A 22,272-nucleotide genomic window follows, 5' to 3' on the forward strand; every position below is an offset into this window, starting at 1 on the left:
GTAAATTCCCTGTTTGTTTTTTCTAACCCCCTCCAGGCTCCAAACTCCTGTTTTCCTACTGTTCCTCTCCTGGCACCACCTGCATCACCCCCCTCCCCAGTCTAGTAGCTATGTGTTGATTTATGTAAGTAGTCTTATAGTGGCCAAATAGGCTGAAACATGTTGCTATAAAGAAGGTGCATACAGTCAGTGCAATTGTATACAAGTATAGTTGTGTGTGATGGAACGTCATATATGAGTAGTACTAAACACATGATGCTTAGGTGTAGTATTTGACATGTTACGTTGTACTGTAGTGAGATAATTTATATTTTCACCTTTGTATTTATAATTATAGTTAAACTGCAGAATATTTTAAATTTTGTTAATTGACTACTTATGTATACATGTTTCAGGCATGAAAACAGACTATGAAAATAATGAAGGTATCCTGAATGATTTATCAGATACAATTGATGATTTGAATAGAAGAATAGTGATTGCACACAAAAACATTAATTCAAGATCGGAATATTATCGCACATGTGTGTCTTAAGGGCTGTGAAGTGCCAGGGGAGTGATATGTATTCTTTACATCAGTCCAAGATTTAAGTGTGCCAAAACCTGTGTTTTATATTGTAATCTGTGGGACAGCCAGACTATTTTATACCACTCACTCATTTACTGAAAGTATTCAAACTGCCATTTTATTTCTCATTTTGCTTTCGTCACAGTGTTATGTATGAACATAGTCTTAGTTTTTTATATACCAGCTTTTCCACTTTTGTACTTTCCATTGGTTAATAGATGTAGTTAATTACCTAAATGTAGTGTGATCAATGACAACAGTATATTCATCGTCTCTCTGTGAAAAGTACCTCTAGTATAACTTATCCATACTTCAGTTCATTAAATAAATTAATAATAGCCCTATGCCATATTGTATTAAGTAGTGTGTACATGTAATGAACATTCCCTAGAATCTCTTTAGCAGCACCATCTTCCATTTTTTTAATTTGTACTCAAAGAGGTAATATTAGTCTTCAATATTTTCACAATTTTTAAGTCTTATTTATTATACTTCAGTGTTTTAAAGATAAGATATTTTTAATTTGTATAATTGCAAGAAAATATTTCATAAGAAGAAAGCAGTCTTCTGGGATTTGGCACCGTGTATATGTGGTGTTAACCGACGTTTCGGAGGAACGTATCGCCTCCATCTTCAGGGTAGAAGAAAAAAGTAGAAGAAATCTGCAAGCAACAAGACCGTGAGAACGGTAAAATTACCGTTCTCACGGTCTTGTCGCTTGCAGATTTCTTATACTTTTTCTTCTACCCTGAAGATGGAGGCGATACGTTGGTTAACACCACATATACACGGTGCCAAATCCCAGAAGACTGCTTTCTTCATAGTCACCACCGTGAAAGCCTCAAATCTTAAATATTTCATACTTTAATCAGCACTGTTACGAGTAATCTGACAGAATACATATCTGGAGATCTGTGGTACCAGAATGCCTAGAAAAGTTTTGGTGGTAAGAAATGGGTTTTTGTAACTCTTACAAAGTTTCAGTTCACTAGTTCATTGTAATTTCTTATGGTGATCATTATAAAATGAGAGGGTTGTGCAACTATTATAAAAGAGCATTTTGCATTATTAAATGTAGCTTCTCTGCATTGTGTTCTGAACAACCCTCATGTATTGTACTTATTTGCATATGAGTGTCTTGTGCAGCTTGTGAGGTCTTCTGGACCCACATATATCCAATAAAAATAAATGCAATTAATAGTGACACTGTATATACATTTGTTGCTAATTGCAACACAAACATTTGAAGAGAATTACTTTTCTGATATCAAACATCATTCATACATTAATTGATATGAGTACTCTTTCTCCAGACCACATGCTTTCTGAAGAGTTCTGTCTTCTGGGATATTAACATTATGTAGCCTGTTGAAAGTCAACGAGCACTTCAGAGGAATTTGTCACCTTAATATTCAAGGTTGAAGAGTAAGCCAAGCAAGAAACCAGCATGAAGCAGGTAGCAAGCCCCACTTACAGATTTCTTGCTTGGCTTAGTTAGGCCGCACACCGGCAAGTGTCAAGACATGTAACAGTCAAGGCACGATGTCGGCGACAAGACACAAAGAAAGGAGCACAGTTGAAACGAATGAGATATGAAAACTGCCGCACATCTATTTGAGCCATGATGCTGACGTCATGACTCAGACCAGTGTGCAGCATACCTTATTGTTTGACCCTGAAGATGGAGGTGAGATATTTGTCTGAAATGTTGGTTAACTTTCAATTGATTATGTGGTATTATATCCTAGCAGATTGGGCTCTTCAGAACTGCTGCTGTGAGAACCTCAACTCCTGCACATATCCCTCCCCCAAGGGAAGAATTATTTCAGGTATGAGATTGGAAGTTCTCACTGCAATATTAAGATTATGGTCTTCTGGAATGTGATGCTGTGTAGTTTGGAACCTGACATATCCATCTGCAGGTTAGACGGTACATATTTATAAACTGTATGGCATCTCATCTCAGAAGGATGTAATCTTTCATTTCTTCTCTTTCATAGGGTATTTTCTTTTAAATTATCATGTCTTCACACCTGCTGTATTATTTGAGTTGGGCCTATCTTTGCTTCTGTTCTTACCAAATATAATGGTTATACATTCTTCTCATTCAGACTAAATTAGAGGAAGGACCAAGTAGGTCCAGCATGTCATAATAATTAATTTTCTGAATTTGTGTTTCATTAACCCATAGAGATCACTTTTGTAATCCAGATCTTCTTATGTGGTGTAGTCAGATAATTTCTAGATTGTTATTTTTCCCATGATAACTGAATTGCTCTATGTTCCGTGTTGTGCCTTCAAAATAGTTCTCCTGCAACTTCAAGCACCATGTCCAGCAGTTGTACCATTGTTGGAAGAATTTGCAGAAGCCCTTTGTTTTGAATTTGGAAAGTATGGCCTGTGATTGTTCTTGAATCTTGAAGATATCAGATCTCCTTCTCTTCAGTGCCAACTTGAGTGTCAGAAAAATAAAAAAGTCACGTGTCATTAGGTGGGGGTATGCAGTAATGTAGTTGGTTGAGGCCCTATGCTACAAACTGGAAGGTTGTGTGTTCGATTCTGATGAGGTCATTTGATTTTTTTTCAATTTACCTAAGCCTTCCAGCTGCACTGTGGCCCTGGAATTGACTCAGCCTCTAAGAGAAATGAGTACCAGGAATCTTCCTGGGAGTAAAGTGCGGCTGGCTTGTAAGGCTGACAATCTTACCACAATTTGTGAGCCAATTGTCTAGAAGATGTAGTAGCCTCAACCTCTCGCAACCCTATGGGCCTCCATGGCCTCTTACAGGGATAACTTTACCTTTATGTCATTAGATATAATTATAGAAGATGCAGGAGAACAGAATTCATTCACAGACATGATTCTGCTTTTGCTGCTTTGTCAGCAGATAAGACATGAATTTCACAGTAATCCAGTGCATGTTCAGAGCTTGTATGAAAATGCTTTGGCACGTTGGAAATCAGATTCCTATCTTATTACCCAAGCGTCTGATAATAAGTAAATTTTCATGAAGTTCTATGAACGGTGCCATATTTTCTTCTGCTTTGCTTGTGGATGGATGTGCTGAAAGCTTAGCATCATTAGCTGTTTCAACTGTACTTTTGGATTTGGAAAACAGGCAAATGATTGAGTTTTGTTCATTGTTTCCTTTCTGAAAGCAAGTTTTAACATCTTGTAGGTTCTGTGGCAGTTTTGTTGAGTGTGAAGCAGAACTTGAAGTACATGCACTGTCTTTTTAAAGCTTCCATTTTCTGATAAAATGCATATCACAAAGGGCACAACATACAACCTCACCTCAAAGATATTATATTTGAATGATGCAAGTTAGAGCTTTGTTACTATGACATGAGGGCTTAAAGTCTTGAATTTTGACACCAGTTGTCATGTATCCATTGACTATAGTTCTATCACTGCCCTTGTGTCACAATATGAATAGCAAATGACTCAGTGGATTCTACTGCACATTCACCTAGAAGAGTTATTTTGTCTAACTAGTGGTGTCATATGGCCAGTCTGGAAACTGAGACCACCGTATACACATGCTCAGCAGTATCATTATCAGTCAACTGCTAAATGTAACTCTGTCATGTACAGTGGAACCTCGCTTAACAAGCATAATTCATTCCAGAATCTTACTTGTAATGCGAAACACTCATTAAGCGAAACAATTTTTCCCATATAAATTAATGTAAAATACAATAATGTGTTCTATGCCGAAAAAACACTCAAAAAATTTTATGTATAACGTTTATTCAAAGAAAATTATATATATATTGTTAAGGAGCATGAATCATCTTCATCTTTTCTTTTATGTGGAATGAAAGAACCTGGAACAGGAATTCGATTTGCAGAAAAAAAATCGAAATAATTAGTTTATTATTTATGATACATATCTAATTCTTTTTTACTAGAAAGCTGTCTAGAGACACATGTTTTTGCCTTACAATGCTGTGGATGCCGGTTCTTCTCTTAAACTTCTCGAACCACCCACGGCTTCCCTTAAATGCTTCTTCTTCGGCCGTTGATGATCCTGGTGTCTTCATAACGAGGTCGGCAAAAATCACTTTCGCCTTCTCACAAATGATGTTCTCTTTAATAGTGTCACCTTGCAATTACTTTTTGTTTATCCATATGAGGAGCAACCTTTCAACATTGCCGAGAATACGTAACTGTTGCGTAGATATTCTTATCACTCCCTTTGAAGCATCTGTCTCCTTAATCTTGCCCTTGTTCTTGAGGATAGTGTAAATCGTTGATGTAGACCAATTGTATGTGCATGCTAGATCAGCCACACTCACACCCCGTTCTCGATTTTCAATGATTTTACATTTCATTTCTACGGTTATTTTTGTTCTCTTATGGCTGTCTTTTTGTGGCTTTTTCTTCTGGGACATTTTTGCGAGGGTTATTAAATTTTGCACAAAAAAAATCACAAATAATATGTCTGAACACAAGTTTGGAAAAATGTGTCATCACAAGCAACACTAAGATGCTCGCAGAATGAGTGCTAAACACAGACTGATTTGGCAAGCGCACAATCAGGGACTTCCCCTCTCGTCACTCGTTATGCGAAATGTCGCTCGTTAAGCAAGTCATTTTTTTTACAATTTGTTTTGCTCGTTATGTGAATTACTCGTTATGAGAGGTCCTCGTTAAGTGAGGTTTCACTGTACTTGCAACCTTTTGAACTTATATACTTATAATGTAGGAATGTGCAGATCATTGGTTTTATAAATCAGAACACTTCTCTGGCCATTATTTTTTTTCATTTGACTTTCCTGTGAAGTTACTGCCATCAATTTCTGTGACAAGTTCTTGCCTTAAATCCCTTCCTGTGGTTAATTTTCATGTCCATCATACAAGTACTGTTTGTGTTTAATTAATATAAGTTCATATTTATTATCAAGGTCTAAACAAGTTATCTCAATATGGAAACTTTTGAAATGGGAATCAGCTGGTGATAAAACTTTGTTCTTCATCCTGAAAAGTGTTAGGCCTTAAGTCTTGGATTTTCCCACCTTCTCTTCAGCCAACATCTTTTCGTATATTTTTTCTATTTCAGACGTCCATATTTAACAGTAGAGTATTGTATCTATGCCACATCATGAAATTAGGAGTTACATCGCCACACTTCAAGTGCAAGCCCTTTACCTCCAGACTCTAATGTTTTCAATGTGGATTTATCAGCTCCAATTTTCTCACATAATGTAACGTGATAAGTGACAATACACATGTTTTGGAATGATAGCTGGATTTATTGGACACTTGTACAGCTCATGACTACACTTGATAGATTATATCACGCACAGACTAGTGAACAGCTTCCAACAGTAGACGTTCCTCTGCTTCTGGGATCACGTCCATGCAGGCTGGCAACCATGTCATGCCAGCCTCATTCTGATTGTTGGCCTCAGCTGGTACTTTCTTCAGCAGCTAGTGCCCAAGTTGAACTGATCTGGCCTTGAAATGCCAACCTCTAAATTCAGCTGCCAGTTCTTGACTGACTTCTGAGCTGGTCTGTGGTCCCCTTATATGCCTTCAGCATGGACTGCATAGAAAACAGCACTTTCAGCAGTTCCTCTGTTCTTGCATGCATCCCTGTTGCTGTGGGAATGTGGCATGGGCCATGTAGAAAACACAGAGTCACATGTGGTTACCATGCTGTTCCCTAGTAATGGCTCCACAGTTCTTGTTTTGAGCAAATATGCCACAATATATACTTATTATAAATTACATTATTTGCTCTCTTAAGGAAGCAGTTGTATTTCTTCTATTTATTTATTTTATTTATGGTTCATTTAATGACACTGTCAGTGGCTGACAATATGTAGTGATGACTGGTAGGCTGGTTAGTGAATCATGAATTGGAAAGGCTGTGGAAGAAAGTGGTTGTTGCCAAATCTGAAGCACCTTCTCAGAATTTGTCTGGAAGAAGTGAGGAAAACCGTGAAAACCCTGAATCTAGATATTCAGTGTCCTGAATGAGATTCTAACCAAGCACCTCCTGAATACAAACTGAAAGTGCTACCACTTGAGTGAGCTTGCGTGATTTGTGTGTATCTCTGCTGTGCTGTGAATTTTCATCTTTTATTTGTGTTCTTGTTTATTACAAGTTACAGTTATATATTTTACATTAAATTATTGAAATGGGCATGGTGTCACTACTGGCTTTTAAGGAGGGTCAAGATCAGGTGCCCTCAAAACTCCGTGATTTCAGTCCGCAAGCGAACCATACTGACCTAGCGACCGCTGCTTGTCGACGCAGTTTCGTGCCAACTTTTGCGGTTAGAGGTGTTGCATGGTCAGCGCAGAGGATCCTCACGGCTGTTAAATTCGGTTTTCTAGAGGCTGAGTGGACCCCGTTCCAGACCCACTACTTCTCTGAAAAAATCTGGTAGCTCCAGGAATCGCACCCGGACCTCTGGATCTGTAACCAGGAACGCTGACCACTAGGCCACAGAGGTGGTTGATCATGTGTCCTCTGCTGTGGTAATGCCAGTTGAACAGTGCACACTAGGAATGTCTCAGAAATCAGAGCAAGCAGAATTGTTTAAAGTGTTTATAACTTCAGAGATATTTCTGAGCAGCATGAACTTGAAAGTATAAATTTCCACAATACAAGAAATAACAGCAAAGGCACCAAACATCATAATAAAATGGGTATCATTTCTGTTTAATATTTAGAAGATCCCAGGTTCATATTTAGGCCCAGAGGCAAACTATCATGACTGAGGTTTTTCCATGTTTTTTCCCTCACCTTTCTTAGAAAATACAAGGGCAGTTGTCACTGATCTCTGTTGGTGGACCAATAGCCTTTGTGGGATGCATTCACTGGGTGATGGATGGGGAACCGATCAGATATGGCCAGGTGATCTGAATATGTTGAGTGAGAACCCACAGTCCAACAAGGAGCCCAGTTCCTGGGAACTTTAAAATAATGGGGCACCTTCTCTCTTGTGGTCATATATATGGAGGGAGGCATGTCCAGAAGCATTAAGGAGACATTACTGGTTGGGCAAACAGCCTGTAATGAACAAGAAATGAAAATAGAATTGAAAGAGAAAGCAGTAGATTTGTGTGCAGTATCACAAACTAAGAGAAAATGAAAGGGGACTCTTTCATATGACAATTACTCGTACATTTTAACATTCAGTGGTATAGTGATGGGTGAGAGACTGGACAGACTGGTTAAATTCCCAGCAAGGACAACAGATTTTTCTCTATTTTACAAGGTCCAGACTGGCTCTGGGGCCCACCCAGCCTCCTACATATTCAGTACCAGGGGTTCTTTCCCCAGGGATAAAACAGCCAGATTGAGAACCTGACCTCTTTACCTTCATCTAATGCTGAGGTCAAGAATGGTCAAGCCTTACCTCCAGTCCTCCGTACATCATCATGTTGTGGTGTTTAATTAATTAAGCCCATGGACAGCTTTGCCTTTTTCACCTTTCAGTGGAGTACTTAAGAAAAAAAGAAAGATGGTGGTGGTGGTGATGACAACGGTGGCGGCGGCGATCATTTTATATTGTACATAATGCATAAGAGAGTGAGAGGTGAGGGTAGTAGGCTGGGACTTTTCAGTGATCTGGCAAGGTATTATCATATCACAGTTCTCAGAACAGTTTGTGTAACGCTAAATAGAAAATAATTTTTGTTTTCTTCTCCATGTTATAAAATTATTGGGTCATAAAACTTAATCTCTGCCCATGAAAGACGAGTCAAACCGGACCAGTTAGTTTCCTTATTACACTATGGCAACAACTTTTGTATTCTTTGGCTAGTACAAAATTCGTCTCGGATCATATATTCGTGTCGTTTGTGACTGCTGACTGTTACGATAATGTGACGAATCTATCCGCTTATCTCGCCGTCTAATTTTGCCGGTTTCTTGATTGTCTTACTCTTCGACCCTGAAGATGGAGACGATATATTCCCCTGAGACGTCAGTCGCTGTCTTCGAACTTTACGGTGTTACACCCCAGAAAATCCTACTTTTGATGAAGTCATGCCTTCTACGATATAACGCCGTGTAGTCCGTTGAAGATGAACTGACGTTTCAGGGGCACATATGGTCACCAGCTTCAGGGTCGAAGATTAAGCCAAGCAAGACAGAGTGAAGCAGGTAGCAAGCAGAGCCAGAGAATGGAGGCGACATGTTGCTCCGAAACGTCGGTTAACTTTCAACGGACTACACGGCGTTATGTCCAAGACGATTTAACTATTCATATCCACCGCCGTGAGAACCTAGAATTCAAGCACCCAACATGTTTATATCGTTTATATGTATGTTGGCTACATTGATTGCTTCGTTTAGTATTGTGCACTCTACTGGCAGAGAAACGAATGAAAGCTATTCCTGGTTTGGAGTTGTTGGGGAGAGGAGGTCTTGGAGCTAGTGTGTTGCTTGGTCGCGTAAACTTGATAGCAGGGTTGTGAATTCGTGTATTTAACTTGCAGTTTGTTCTCAAAACGTTCAAAATGCCTGTTTTTCACACTAAAACTATTGAAAGTATTTTAGAACCTGTAGCACAGCAGGTAAGGTATTTATTTAGAAGGTAGTTTAAGTTTTGCTTAATTCTTGGTATTTCTGATCAAGTGCTATCACGTCATCATCATTTCCAGCATGCACGAAAATCTAGACCATTTAATTGAACACTTGGAAGCTATTTAAAATATTACGTGTTTATATTATTCCAATTCGGCAAGTATAAGAAACTAATGTATTGTTAACATGTTATAATAAATGGGCGTGCCTCTGTTTAATTTGACAAATCGTGTTGGTGTTGAAATCACGTGACTAGACGTCACTAAATAAACGTTCGGTGACGTCACATGAGCTGCATTGCCATATATAGATGTGATGGTACAATATATCTCCTGAAGCAGATTTTGCTTAAGAGCAGCATTATGTTATTAGTTACATGAAATGTTGTAATGTTTTCGACAACGCCCTTCTATTATGTCGAACTGTTGTATAATAAGCTTTCTGAGTGTATAGGTGTGATGCTGTATAGCGTAGCAGTTTAATTACTTGACCTTACGATTGGGTTATATGTAGAAGCAGTACTTCTGATACTTACGTAAACGACCTGGGCACCAATTTCTTGAGTTTATATTATTTCATTTATTTTTGATGGAAAGCAGCATTATGGTAAAAAGGTAAAGATGCCCCTGTGCACAATTAACCAGTTCAGCACTACGCCAAGAAGACGTAAGGGGAGTGGATTTATAGCTCCACCATTCTTGACCGCAACACTATATGAAGAGTAAATGCTTAGCTCCATGGTTCTGCCAGTCCCCCCACCCCCCGGAAACATCACCGGGTACCCATTGGTTAGGGGGCTAGCTGGCCCTCAAAGCCAATGTGGGCTTTACAGTGAAGAGAAAAACTTACCCTTGCCGGGAGCCAAACCTTGGCCGTCCAGCCCATAGCCGGCCCAACTGAGCTTTCCCAACTTATTTTAGTAGAAATTTAAAGCCCTTATTACCAAAGGCTACCATCAGACAAACTTCAGCCAGTTTAATCAAGACATTCTCACAGTTCATTGATTAATTATCAGTGTTAAAATTACATGTTCAGCCCATATTCTGTGTTCTACCAAACACCATATGAAAGCACCAGAGGCTACACAGGTTCGTCTGAACAGTTATGCTCCAGGAGCTGATTACTGTAAACAAAATTTGGCAAAAGATGGGTGGGTATCATTGTCAAAAAGGATGTAAATTTCAGAAAAATAGATGTGCAGGATCACCATTAGACTCCATGCATGCTGCTAGCCGTGCCATTTGAATGTTGCCACTGCATGCATCCCATTTCATTTCTGAATCAACGGCGGCTTCATCAGTGGCCTCTACTAACTGATAACTTGCTTCTGGTTTACCACCTTCATTCACTCTTGACCTCATGCAATAAACCTGTTGGGTTTAAGTCGGGAGACCACGCTGTCCAAGACACCGGTTCACCTCTTCCTGCTCATTTTCCGTCATTCGTTTAGAAATTCCATTGCTACTCTTCAGAAATGTGAAGGTTGTCTGCCTTTTTGTATCCACATTCGTCGTCGTGTTGCAAGATGCGAATCTTCAAAATACAGCGGTGATTAATGTTCCGGATAATTCCCGTAATACGGAGGTGTTAAACGTTCATCGATAACATATGGTTGTCAGGTTATTGCCTAGTACTCCACACTACCCATTTACTGGAATTCGGTGTTGAAAATGACATTCTTCTGCCTCAAGTGGCTTTTCGTGTTCTCAAGAGTGCGGATTCCTTATGTTGGTAGTGCCATCCAGGGTAAATTGAGGATCATCCGTGAACAAATGTCACGCAGAATGTACAGCCATGGTTGCAGCCATTCACAAAATCGTACAGGTTTGGCGTGATCTCCCGGTAAGAGGTGCTGTACTCTTTGGAGGCGATACGGATAGAAACCACCGCGGTGCAAAATTCTCCATAACCTGTGTTTCTGCTACACCAGTTGTCCTGGAACTTCTGCGCGTACTTGCACTTCGGCTTCGCTGCACTACTGCCAGAACGTCATCTCGGTCATCTCCACGCTGCCGTTCACGTCCTGCACTCGCTTGCGGGAAGGAACCAGTCTCCTTCAAAGTTTTGTGTACGTTCTCAGATGTTTGGCTATGTGGAATTCTGCGAAGTGGATATTGTTGCCGCTATTAGGCCCCCCATACACACAGTTTGGCCTTCCGATCGACCTTACAGGCAAAACTGTGACAGTTTACCCCCTCCATTTCCTCCCCATACACGCGCAGATAAAGCGGCAGGCTTCATGCCACAATCACGGTCTTCCAGCCTATAATGTTGAGTCACGTCACGTGCTACGGTCCTGCAGGCAGAACTGACGGACTGACGGGTTTCCCACGATCCAAAAGTCCAAACGATTGGCCGGCCGGCCGCACCACACACGTCAGTTTTGCCTTTCAGTCTTCAACTGTGCAGGCCGAACTGGAGGCCATACTGTGCGTGTATGGGGGCCCCTACACCACAGCGGCCCTACCATTTTAATTACAAAATCCGCGTACGAAATGCATATCGGCGTATTTGTCACTTATAAGCTAATTAGGAATTTTGGCTACGACCTCAGCGCAACACGACACGGCCACAGTGGCGTAGACAATGTACACGCAGGAACTCGGTCAAGTCGCAGCAGTTCCAGTTCGCTCCTCTAGCGCTTAACTCGATAACGATGCAGAACCGACCTATAGTTTATTGGATTTGGGGGAAGGGGGGCTACAAATAACCAGCAGAACACGCTCTTCAAGTTTGGCCGAAACGTCGCGGAACAACCTGTGTACAGAGCACCAACAGGTGATTTTGAACAGCTAATGAATAAGTCACAAAATATTACAATATCACCCGTGGTGACATAAATATTGGCACGTGTTAGTGACAAGACAGGGGGTTTGGATTGGTAATTGGATTTATCGGACCTTTATATTTCGTAACTACAAATTATTATAACACTCTCGCCAATTCACGCACTCGACTTCTCACCACAACACACACTAAATCTTAGTTTTTCTTCACTAGCCGTTACTAGGTTACGGATCCCAATAATCTAGATTCCTCAATTTCAATGTTCACGTCCTTACTGGCTTGCAGCTGTCTCACATCTAAACTGTTGACTTCGAAACTAACTTCAAGTCGAAGTCACATTACGACTGACGGTCAGACGACCAACCAGTCATGGTGTCAAGCCCCATCTGAGGTCCAAGACCAGATTTTTGTTACTGTTAGGCAGCTGCGGTTTTGTCGACGTGGAGCACCCTCTGTGACGAGAGGATGGGTCTGTCATCTGTCACGTCCATAGGCAGCAGAACATGACATCTATATGTACAGTTTTAATTGTCGGAATTCTACATAATGATGTGTCAAGAGTCCGGTTCTTTGTGGATACATATTTAGAGTTTCATGTGTAATTCAGCATGTGTATAGATAGTTGTAGGAAAGATCACATTCCTATTGGACTAATGATATGTCATAATGCTCAGCTACTTATATCAATATACAATGTAGAGTCGATTTTAAATTATCATTATCACTAGAAACAAACTAAGCATCTAAATATTGACACTGTTGAAGAATTTACAGCAATGTAATTCATGAAAATCAGGAATCAGTATTCTAACTTTTATTGTTATTTGGATCAGTTATTGTATCTCTTTCAGTATCCTCATTTTGTCTTGATGTCAGATGATATTTATCCACTCATTATTGCACCGTAACACCACAGCACTGCTTTCTTTTTGCACCTTCTTTATGCATTATACTGAACCAGCTTCTCAATTCACAGCACACTCTTCACCATGTTTACACACATCCCCACTCTACCACCATTTAGCCGGGACTTCTGTCGTAGAATTTGCAGCCAACTGTTGTATTGTGTCACATCTTCTAGAATTGCCTGTTGGTTGCATGAGCAGTCAGAACAGTCTGGAAGGAATCATAATGCTTCTATCGCATAGGGGCACTTGCACCACTACGATGCGCACTGCTACTCTCCTTGCTCACCTTCTATGACACTGCTTCCTCCTCAAGGCTCATCATCCTCAGTAGCCCCTAGATACGGCGCCAGTTTTTAATAATGCACTGCCATAGTCTTTGCTCTTGGATAATGGTGGATATTATAGATCACTTCCCTGATCCATGTGGCCACTTTGTAAGAGTCTTCCCTGGATGGCTGCAGCTTCGGAGACTTCCCTTTAGTCTGGGTCGAGTGGTAGAACCAAACCTGGCCCTCTTCATGGAATCCAGGGTAGGCGGTCGTAGCGGGCCTTCATCATGTCGCTGGCCACCTTCAGATTTTTACCAACGTCAGTGAGGTCTGCTACATAGTCGGTTGTAGGTTGCTTCTTGTGTGAGGTGACTCCAAACAGCAGGTTGCAGTGCAGACATAGCTCCTTCCCAAACACCATTCTGGCGGGCGTCGTGGTTTTGGTCTCATGTGTGGATGCCATATAGGCCAACCTGAAGGTTAGCCTCTCTTCCCAATCTGGTACATTGAAACAACTTTCCTCGGGTCTCCTGTCTCGGCATAGCGTTCCACAGTGCTATCATACTGTGGATAAAAAGGGGTGTTGCTCCTCTTGCACACTCCGAGGCGCTGTAAGACTACCTGTAGCAGTCGCTAATCCAAGGTCCGGCCTTCTTCGCTCTGTAGTTCTCTCGAGAACCTGAAGTGGCAGAAGAAGTTAGTCACAAGAGGTTCCGCAACCGGCTATACTCCTAGGCTAAGGATGGCGTAAGCATCCGGCTACTTGGTGAAGTAATCTATAATGATCAGAAGGTACCAACTCCCTCTTGCTCTCTGGAAATAAAATTGTCCTTCGATGTAAATGGTGATCTTTTAGAACAGTGCCCCATCATTATACCGGTACATCAGACTCTAGCTCCATGTTCAGGGGCCTCTGTTTGCTTCGTAGTTGTCCCATTATTGGTGGTACCCCTCTTATCTTGCTTCTCCTTTGTAGCCAGCCGTGCCGTTGTCTCGTCTTTTCCATGTTTTTTTTGACACCGAGATATCTCCTCGAAGATCCTCCATGGAATGCTCCCATTACTTCCTTTGTCATGGTTCGTGGAAAAACTGTGTAGGCTATCATGGACTGTCCATCTGCTGACTCCCGGTGACGCTCCAATATGCCGTCTCTCACCTCCAGGGAGTTCCTCTGAGCCCAATACCTCTTGTAGATGGGACTGTTGTCAGCAATATCAAGTGGCTGATTTCCAAGAAATAGCACCACTAGAATAGTTATTTCTTTTTTTTTCCCCCTGAACTAAGGAAACAAGCCAAAATGCAAAGTGCAGTGGTTACAGGATCAAAACAAAATAAATGGGGATAATCTGAACAGTAGAAGACATGAAACCAGCAGGCATTTCAGGAACAAAAAGAGGGAATATCTGAAAGACAAAATTCATGAACTTGCAACGAACAATAAGAACAAGAACATTAGAGACCTGTATAGAGGAATAAACGACTTCAAGAAGGATTACCAACCTAGAAGTAACTAAAATGAAGGATGAGAATGGTGATCTGTTTGCAGATTCCTACAACATTTTGAATAGATGGAAGAACTACTTCTCTGAGTTATTGAATGTACATAGGGTCAGTGATGTTAGGCAGATAGAAATGCATACAGGTGAGCAGTTAGTACCTGATCCTAGCCCTTTTGAGGTTGAGATTGCTATTGCAAAATTGCTGTCTAAAAACATAAAAATTAGAATATACAAAACAATAATTTTGTCTGTGGCTCTGTATGTGTGTGAAACTTGGTTTCAGTAATCAAGGGAGGAACATAGACTGAGTGTATTTGGACTGAAGAGAGATAAAGGGACAGGAGATTTGAGAAAACTGCATGTTGAGGAGCTTCATAACTTGTAGTCTTCTCCAAGTATAATTAGGATGATCAAGTGAAGGAGGATGAGATAGGCAGGGCATGTAGCACAATTGGGGAAGAAGAGTAATGCGTGTAGGTTGTTGGTGGGTAAGGCAGAAGGAAAGTGACCACTGGGAAGACCAAGACATAGTTGTGTGGACAATATTAAAATGGATCTTAGAGAGATAGAATGGGATGGTATGGCTTGGATTGATTTGGCTCAGGATGTAGACCTGTGGAGGGCTCTTGTGAACATGGTAATGAACCTTTGGGTTCCATAAAATGCTGGGAAGTTCTTGAGTAGCTGCACAATTGCAGCTTCTCAAGAAGAGCTCGGCTCCATGAGTTAGCGACATGTTGGGATCACCATAATCTCCTTCATTGAAGTATGTAATAATACTAGGTGAACTGTATGAAGCATAATGTTCTTGTTTTATAGGATCCTCCAATCTCCAATTACTTAATTTCTTTATGGTACCAGAAAGTTTTTTCTCTTTTATTCAAATTATTACTATATATCATTACCCCACTTATATATGAGAGTAATTCATCTGAATATGCTTCATGGAATGAGATATTGAAATAAAAGACCATCTGTATATACAGGACAACTGGCTACATTGTGATTGAACAGCTAAGCCAGTACTGATATGCAAGGGTTTGTAGCAGGGGCATGCAATGCCCAAGAAGGGACAACACCTCCTTTTGGTTTTCATTCCAGACTGGAAAATTGTTTCCTGCCATTACAAAAATAGGCCTTGGTATGTGTGCAAACACTGTTAGCTGTCGTTTTTCATGCATATTGTTCTTCAGATGTGATTATGTTGTAATTTATGTTCAGTTACTTTAAAGGTAGATACCATAAACCCATTCTGGAAATGTCTCAGTTTAGAAATTTTGAAACAAGTTTTCTCTGTTATCTTATAATTAATGCTCTTTCTTTCTTGTTAGGGCATGGATATTTGCACTCTTAGTGAAATTGGCAAGTCTGCAGACAAATGGGTTACAAATAAAACTTACCAAGATTCCTGTAGATGCTGAAAATAGTATGCACAGATTCCTGGCATCTCCAGAAAAGTTTCCTTTCTTTCACTGAAGTTGTTTTTCAGGAATGGAGGAAACTTGTAATCTTAGTTCTTAGTGTAAGGCATGTGAGGGGCTTTCAAGTTAAATGTTTAAGCCTAGCACCATTTTCATCCACTTTCTGTTTAGTGAGCATTCAGTGTTTCATCTACTGTAGACTGTGTAAATTCTATCCGTACTTCGTTAGGCAATAGGACTCTTGATTTGCTTAGAAACTGGAATCTCCATGGCTAGATGAGACTGGAGGAACTCTTTCACCTGGGAGGGTTAGTTTTTGGAAGCTCTAAAATGTTCACAGTATATAAATATGAACTTTAATATTGATGCCTTTGTTTTTACTATGTAGCATATCAGCATCTTTCCCCATTTCTGAAGTTATGTACATTAGACATTACTTCTTGTCGTTGCTGCCACTGGCTTGCCACATAGGTCATTTAGACTAGATCCATGCCTCCACATTCCTTCCATCAAGTGATTATTTGGTTTAACCATTGCTGGGAAAAGTTCACATAAGAAGAGGCACATCCCATTATGTTTTTTCCTTTAAAAATTAGCTTAAAATCTGGTAAGAATTGAGAAATAGAATATATATTAATAATCTGATGTACATGTATGTCCAAGTTATATTCCTAGTAGGACCATACAGCATAGTAGGACCACTGTTATACCTCCTCTATATGGTGGACCTACCAACCGATGAGAACACCACCACAGGAACCTTTGCAAATGATACAGTCATCCTAGCAACTCATGCAGATCCAGCAAAGGCCACCAGTATCCTACAAAACCACTTAAACCAAATACAAGCATGGCTACACAAATGGAAAATTAAAATAAGCAAGACCAAATCTGTCCAAGTGAACTTCATGCTAAGGCGAGAGCATTGCCCACAAGTAAGACTGTATAATAACAATATCCCACAGTCTCCAAGCGTTAAATATCTCGGAATCCATATGGATAGTAGACTCACTTGGAAAGACCACATAATCAAAGAATGCAAACAGATAGACTTACAAGCCAAGGAGCTAAACTGGTTAATTGGAAGAAGATCCAACCTATCCATAGAAAATAAAGTCCTGCTTTATAAGACAATAATCAAACCAATCTGGGCTTATGGAATTGAGCTCTGGGGTTGTGCCAGCAAATCAGATATATCAATAATCCAGAGAAGCCAATCAAAAACACTTTGAATTATAACAAACGCACCCTGGTATGTAAACAACCAAACGTTACATACAGACCTAAATATACCATACATCAAGGATGTCACCAGAGAAAAAAGTACCTCACACCACAACAAACTAGCAAATCACCCAAACGACATCCTACAGCCACTCGTTGAACTGCAGCACAATCGAAGACTCCGAAGACTCTGGCCAGCTGACCTAAAAGAAAACTAATGAGGAACCTCCCACTGGGGAAGGGACTCACCACATCATTAAAGAGCTTCGCAGCTCTTACGCCAGCAAACTAGCTTACAGAATTGTAGATTCTGATTGCTTAATAAATAAAAAAAGTTATGTTCAGTTTATATCGTTTTATAATGTGTGTTGTCTAAGAGGGCTCATGAGCTTCTGAATCTTCAGTTATGACATCTGGCAGAATTAAGAGATATGAACAACATTTTAATTCAGAATCATAATGGCAAGAGTATTTGGAAGATGAAGGTAGAGAAAAATATTAAGACTACTATTAAGGAAGTGTGTTTTAAGGATATTACCTGGTTTGAAGTGACATGGATACATTCTGAAGGTGAACTTTGTGGTGTTGCCAGTTAACTCTATGAAAACCTGAATAACCAGTGACTTCTGGAAGGGGCTGTTCTGGGAGTTCATTAGATGTAACAGAATGAGGTGTAGCCGTCCGCCGACTTACAGTTGCCATGACTTTCGCTCGAGCTTGAGTTCTTAATCACAGGATACGGGTGCTTCGGAGATGGGAGTGGAACACACTTCGGGGTAAATAAATCCGGGATCTCCAGAACGTTGTGGATTGCAGTTTTAATTTAAAATTTCATTTATGATGAATATTGACATTATTCTCCAAGCTAGCCACTCCGTCCACCGACTAGCTACCACTACTCTTAAACACTTCTCTCTTCTCTATCTACATTCCAACTACTGTCCTCCTGCGCTCCCTATAGCCGACTCTCTTCTTTACAAGTCCCCCGGTTGGCATCAGAAAAACAAGAAAATAACAAGGGAAAACCAAGGGTCGAGCCCGACATCTGGCCTACATTCGTATTTTTCGAGATGCCCATAAACCTCTGTAGGTCTTCAAGGAATCCAAGACCCCTCCTGGCCGGTCTTGCACACGGTCAGTTCATGGGTTTATGATATACTGAGAGTAAACAGGTGGCGATAGGGACAATAGTGGCACCCTTAGCCTAAGGAGGACAATAGCGGAATTACAACTTGACGGTCCCGGGATGGTATCTCGCCGATGGAGCGTCTCTCACTTTATTAAACAATGCATAAGTAGTTCATACCCTTAATTATATAATTTTGACGAGGGACGTACGGTTACAGAGGACATACAAAGCAACTGGGTTGGCAGATCAGTAGCACTGCAGACTCATATTCAGGAGGTGCTTGGTTGGAATCTAGCCACAGACAACAGCTAGACCTGCTGATATATTTTGTGGTATTCATCAATACCTGCAGGGAAATCCCAGAATAGTATCTTGATTATGCCACAACTGCTTGTTTCCAGATCCTTTCCAATTCATCTATCATCCTATCAGCTGATACTGTCTAGTCTAGTCTAGTCAAGGCTCTGTCAATACACATGGTCTCATAACTCACAAAAATGAAAAGTGGAGCACATAGATTGAAAGTTTAAACAGAGTTCATACTCATATTCTGTGTTCACTAATTCTGATAACATGCATATACCTGTCAGTAAGACATTTTTGTCATAAGTGAGGTCACTTTTACTTGAATTTTACCAATGATCAACAGTATGTATGTAGTGCCAGTTTCTTCTTTGTGCTAGTAATTTCTTTGGATTCTGTGAGAGTAGAGAATTATTCTATTAGCAGCTGATCAGTTATAAATGTGTGTGGAAAGACCTTATGTATATTACATAGTGAAAAGGTTAGGCAGTTAGCTAGCTAATTTATCAGCATTTGTTTTATTTATTTTGTGTTGCCATTTATGTATGTTCAGGTACACCTGGGGAGCATAACTGCAGTCTTACTTCTTATTGAAGTTATTATAGACATCCTGCAGTATTATGGATGTAAATTCTGTGACATGGATTGTGTTATGTATGCTGCATAATGTTTTGTAAAACTTCCTTTATTTAATATTTCTTCATTTGGCTTGCTGCAGTGAGACTAAAGTGATTTCAATTTGCAGGTGTCACGCTTGGTGATCCTGCATGAAGAAGCTGAAGATGGCAATGCAATGCCTGATCTGGAACGTCCTGTTATGGCCGTTAGCAGGGCTGTGACTAACCTTGTGAAGGTAATGAAAGATTTCCACTCCAAACATGTAACATACAAAGGGACATTATGTATTTGGAAATCTGTTTACCAGAATATAAACTGCCCAGAAAGTTGGAATTATGTAAGGCTACTTGTATTTGTAGCTTCCAGACAATTTGGCACATATGCATAGGAATTAGACCTTTCTTTGTAAAATATATGAACTAAATACATGAAGTTTGGATCAGTATTCCAGCAAAATCTCTTATCCAGGAGAGAGAACATTACACTGATCAAGATAGTGTTCTGTACTGATTTTTACCAGTTTTTTTTTTTTTTTTGGAGAAGTTGTGGGTCTGGAACGAGGTCCACTCAGCCTCGTGATGATAACTGAGGAGCTATTTCAAGGAAATAGCGGCTCCGGTTTAGAAAACCGAAATTAACGGCCTTGGGGATTTGTTGCGCTGGCAACGCGACGCCCTCTATCTGCAAACGTTGGCACTAAACTTTGCTGACAAGTGTCAGTCGCTCGGTCGGTATGGTTTGCTTGCAGACTGAAATCAGAGAGTTTTTTTTTTGTGGCTATATATATATGTATGTGTGTATCAAATAGTACATGGAACATTCAAAGTATATATAGGGCATGTTTGCTCAGGGCAGTGGTGGAAGCAATCTTAAAATATAAGTTAGATTTAGCGGTGGTAAAGGAGGTCAGATGGGACAGAGGGGACATTGCATCAGCAGGCAAATATACGTTTTTCTATGGAAAGGGGAATGGAAATCATGAATTAGGTACAGTTTTTTTCGTACATAAGAGAATCGTATCAGCAGTTAAGAGCGTAGAGTTCATTAGTGATAGGATATCATATATAATACTAAATGGTCACTGGTGTGAATTCATTGTTATGAATGTTCATGCCCCAACAGAAGATAAAATTGATGACATAAAGGATAGATTCTATGAAGAACTAGAACATGTATTTGATAAATTCCCGAAGTACCCTATGAAAATTTTGTTAGGAGATTTCAATGCCAAAGTAGGGAGGGAAGACATGTTCAAACCAACAATTGGGAATGAGAGTTTGCATGAAATTAGTAATGATAATGGAGTTAGAGTAGTAAACTTTGCCACATCAAAAAATCTTACTGTCAAACATACAATGTTCCCACATCGTAACATTCATAAATTTACTTGGACATCTCCTGATGGGAAGATACACAATCAAATAGACCATATTTTGATAGATAGGAGATGGCACTCAAATATACTTGATGTCCGATCATTCAGGGCAGCAGATAGTGATACTGACCACTACCTGGTGGTGGCAAAGGTTAGGGAAAGACTGGCAGTGAGCAAACAAACAACACACAGAGTTCATATGGAGAGGTTCAATCTCAAGAAATTAAATGAGGTAGAGGGTAAAGAGCATTATCGTGTTGAAATCTCAAATAGATTTGCGGCTTTGGAAAACTTGGACACTGAGGTGGATGTTAATAAAACTTGGGAAACTATTAGAGAGAATATAAAAATGTCTGCCAAAAAGAGTCTAGGTTATTATGACCCGAAGAAGCATAAGCCATGGTTCGATGAATGACGCTCAAAATTATTAGATCAAAGAAAGCATGCCAAATTGCAATGGTTACAGGATCCAAGCGAGTTAAATGGTGATAAGCTGAACAATATAAGACGTGAAACTAGCAGGCATTTCAGGAACAAAAAGAAGGAATATCTGAAAGACAAAGTTGAAGAGCTTGCAATGAACAGTAAGAACAAGAATATTAGAGACCTGTATAGAGGAATAAATGACTTTAAGAGGGGTTACCAACCTAGCAGGAACTTAGTGAAGGATGAGAATGGTGATCTGCTTGCAGATCCCCAAAACATTTTGAATAGGTGGAGAAACTACTTCTCTCAGTTATTGAATGTAGGGTCAGTGATGTTAAGCAGACAGAAATCCATACAGCTGAGCCGTTAATACCTGATCCTAGTCCTTTTGAAGTTGAAAGTGCTATTGCAAAATTGAAACAGTATAAATCGCCAGGTAGTCATCAAATTCCAGCAGAACTTATTCAAGCAGGAGGCAAAATATTACGTTCCAAGATCCACAATCTAATTACTTCTATTTGGCATAAGGAAAAATTGCCTGATTAGTGGAAGGAGTCTATTATTGTACCATTTCACAAGAAGGGTGATAAAACTGACTGTAGTAATTATCGGGGGATATCACAGCTATCAACTTCATATAAAATTTTGTCCAATATTCTTCTTTCGAGGTTAAGTCCATATATAGGTGAAATCATTGGGGGTCATCAGTGTGGGTTTCAACGTAACAGATCAACTACAGATCAGATCTTTTGCATTCGTCAGATATTGGAGAAAAAATGGGAGTACGATGAGACAGTACATCAGCTATTCATAGACTTCAAGAAAGCCTATTATTCAGGTAGGAGGGAAGTATTGTGCATTATTCTGATAGAGTTTGGGATACCCATGAAACTAGTCAGGCTGATTTAAATATGTTTAAAAAAACGTGTGGTAAAGTCCATGTAGGTAAACATTTGTCTGATAATTTTCCTATCCAGAATAGTCTAAAACTGATACTTTATCACCACTAATTTTCAACTTCGCTTTAGAATATGCCATTAGGAAGGTTCAAGAAAACCAGGTGGGACTGAAATTAAATGGGACACATCAGCTTTTGGCCTATGCTGATGTGAATCTGCTGGGTGTTAATATAGATATCATAAAGAAAAACACACAAACTGTAATTGACGCAAGTAAAGAGGTTGGTCTAGAAGTAAACA

The 22,272-nt window shown here is 40.0% G+C and overlaps 2 protein-coding genes across 4 annotated transcripts in view; both read left to right on the forward strand.

Annotated features, from left to right (window-relative positions):
• LOC111868186 (laminin subunit beta-1) overlaps positions 1-819 on the forward strand; it is a 113,362-nt gene extending 112,543 nt beyond the window's left edge. For both annotated transcript variants that reach the window (XM_023858624.2, XM_023858631.2), the window contains one exon: positions 396-819. In XM_023858624.2, coding sequence (XP_023714392.1) covers positions 396-535 — 140 coding nt within the window. In that variant the 3' untranslated portion in view covers positions 536-819. The remainder of the gene's footprint in view (positions 1-395) is intronic.
• Positions 820-8,941: 8,122 nt separating this feature from the next.
• LOC111868359 (vinculin) overlaps positions 8,942-22,272 on the forward strand; it is a 93,596-nt gene continuing 80,265 nt past the window's right edge. For both annotated transcript variants that reach the window (XM_023858939.2, XM_033753004.1), the window contains exons 1-2: positions 8,942-9,104; positions 19,400-19,507. In XM_023858939.2, the coding sequence (XP_023714707.1) occupies positions 9,048-9,104; positions 19,400-19,507 (165 nt within the window). In that variant the 5' untranslated portion in view covers positions 8,942-9,047. The remainder of the gene's footprint in view (positions 9,105-19,399; positions 19,508-22,272) is intronic.

This window comes from Cryptotermes secundus, unplaced genomic scaffold (assembly GCF_002891405.2).
Source record: "Cryptotermes secundus unplaced genomic scaffold, Csec_1.0 scaffold166, whole genome shotgun sequence".
Classification (NCBI taxonomy): Eukaryota; Metazoa; Arthropoda; class Insecta; order Blattodea; family Kalotermitidae; genus Cryptotermes; species Cryptotermes secundus.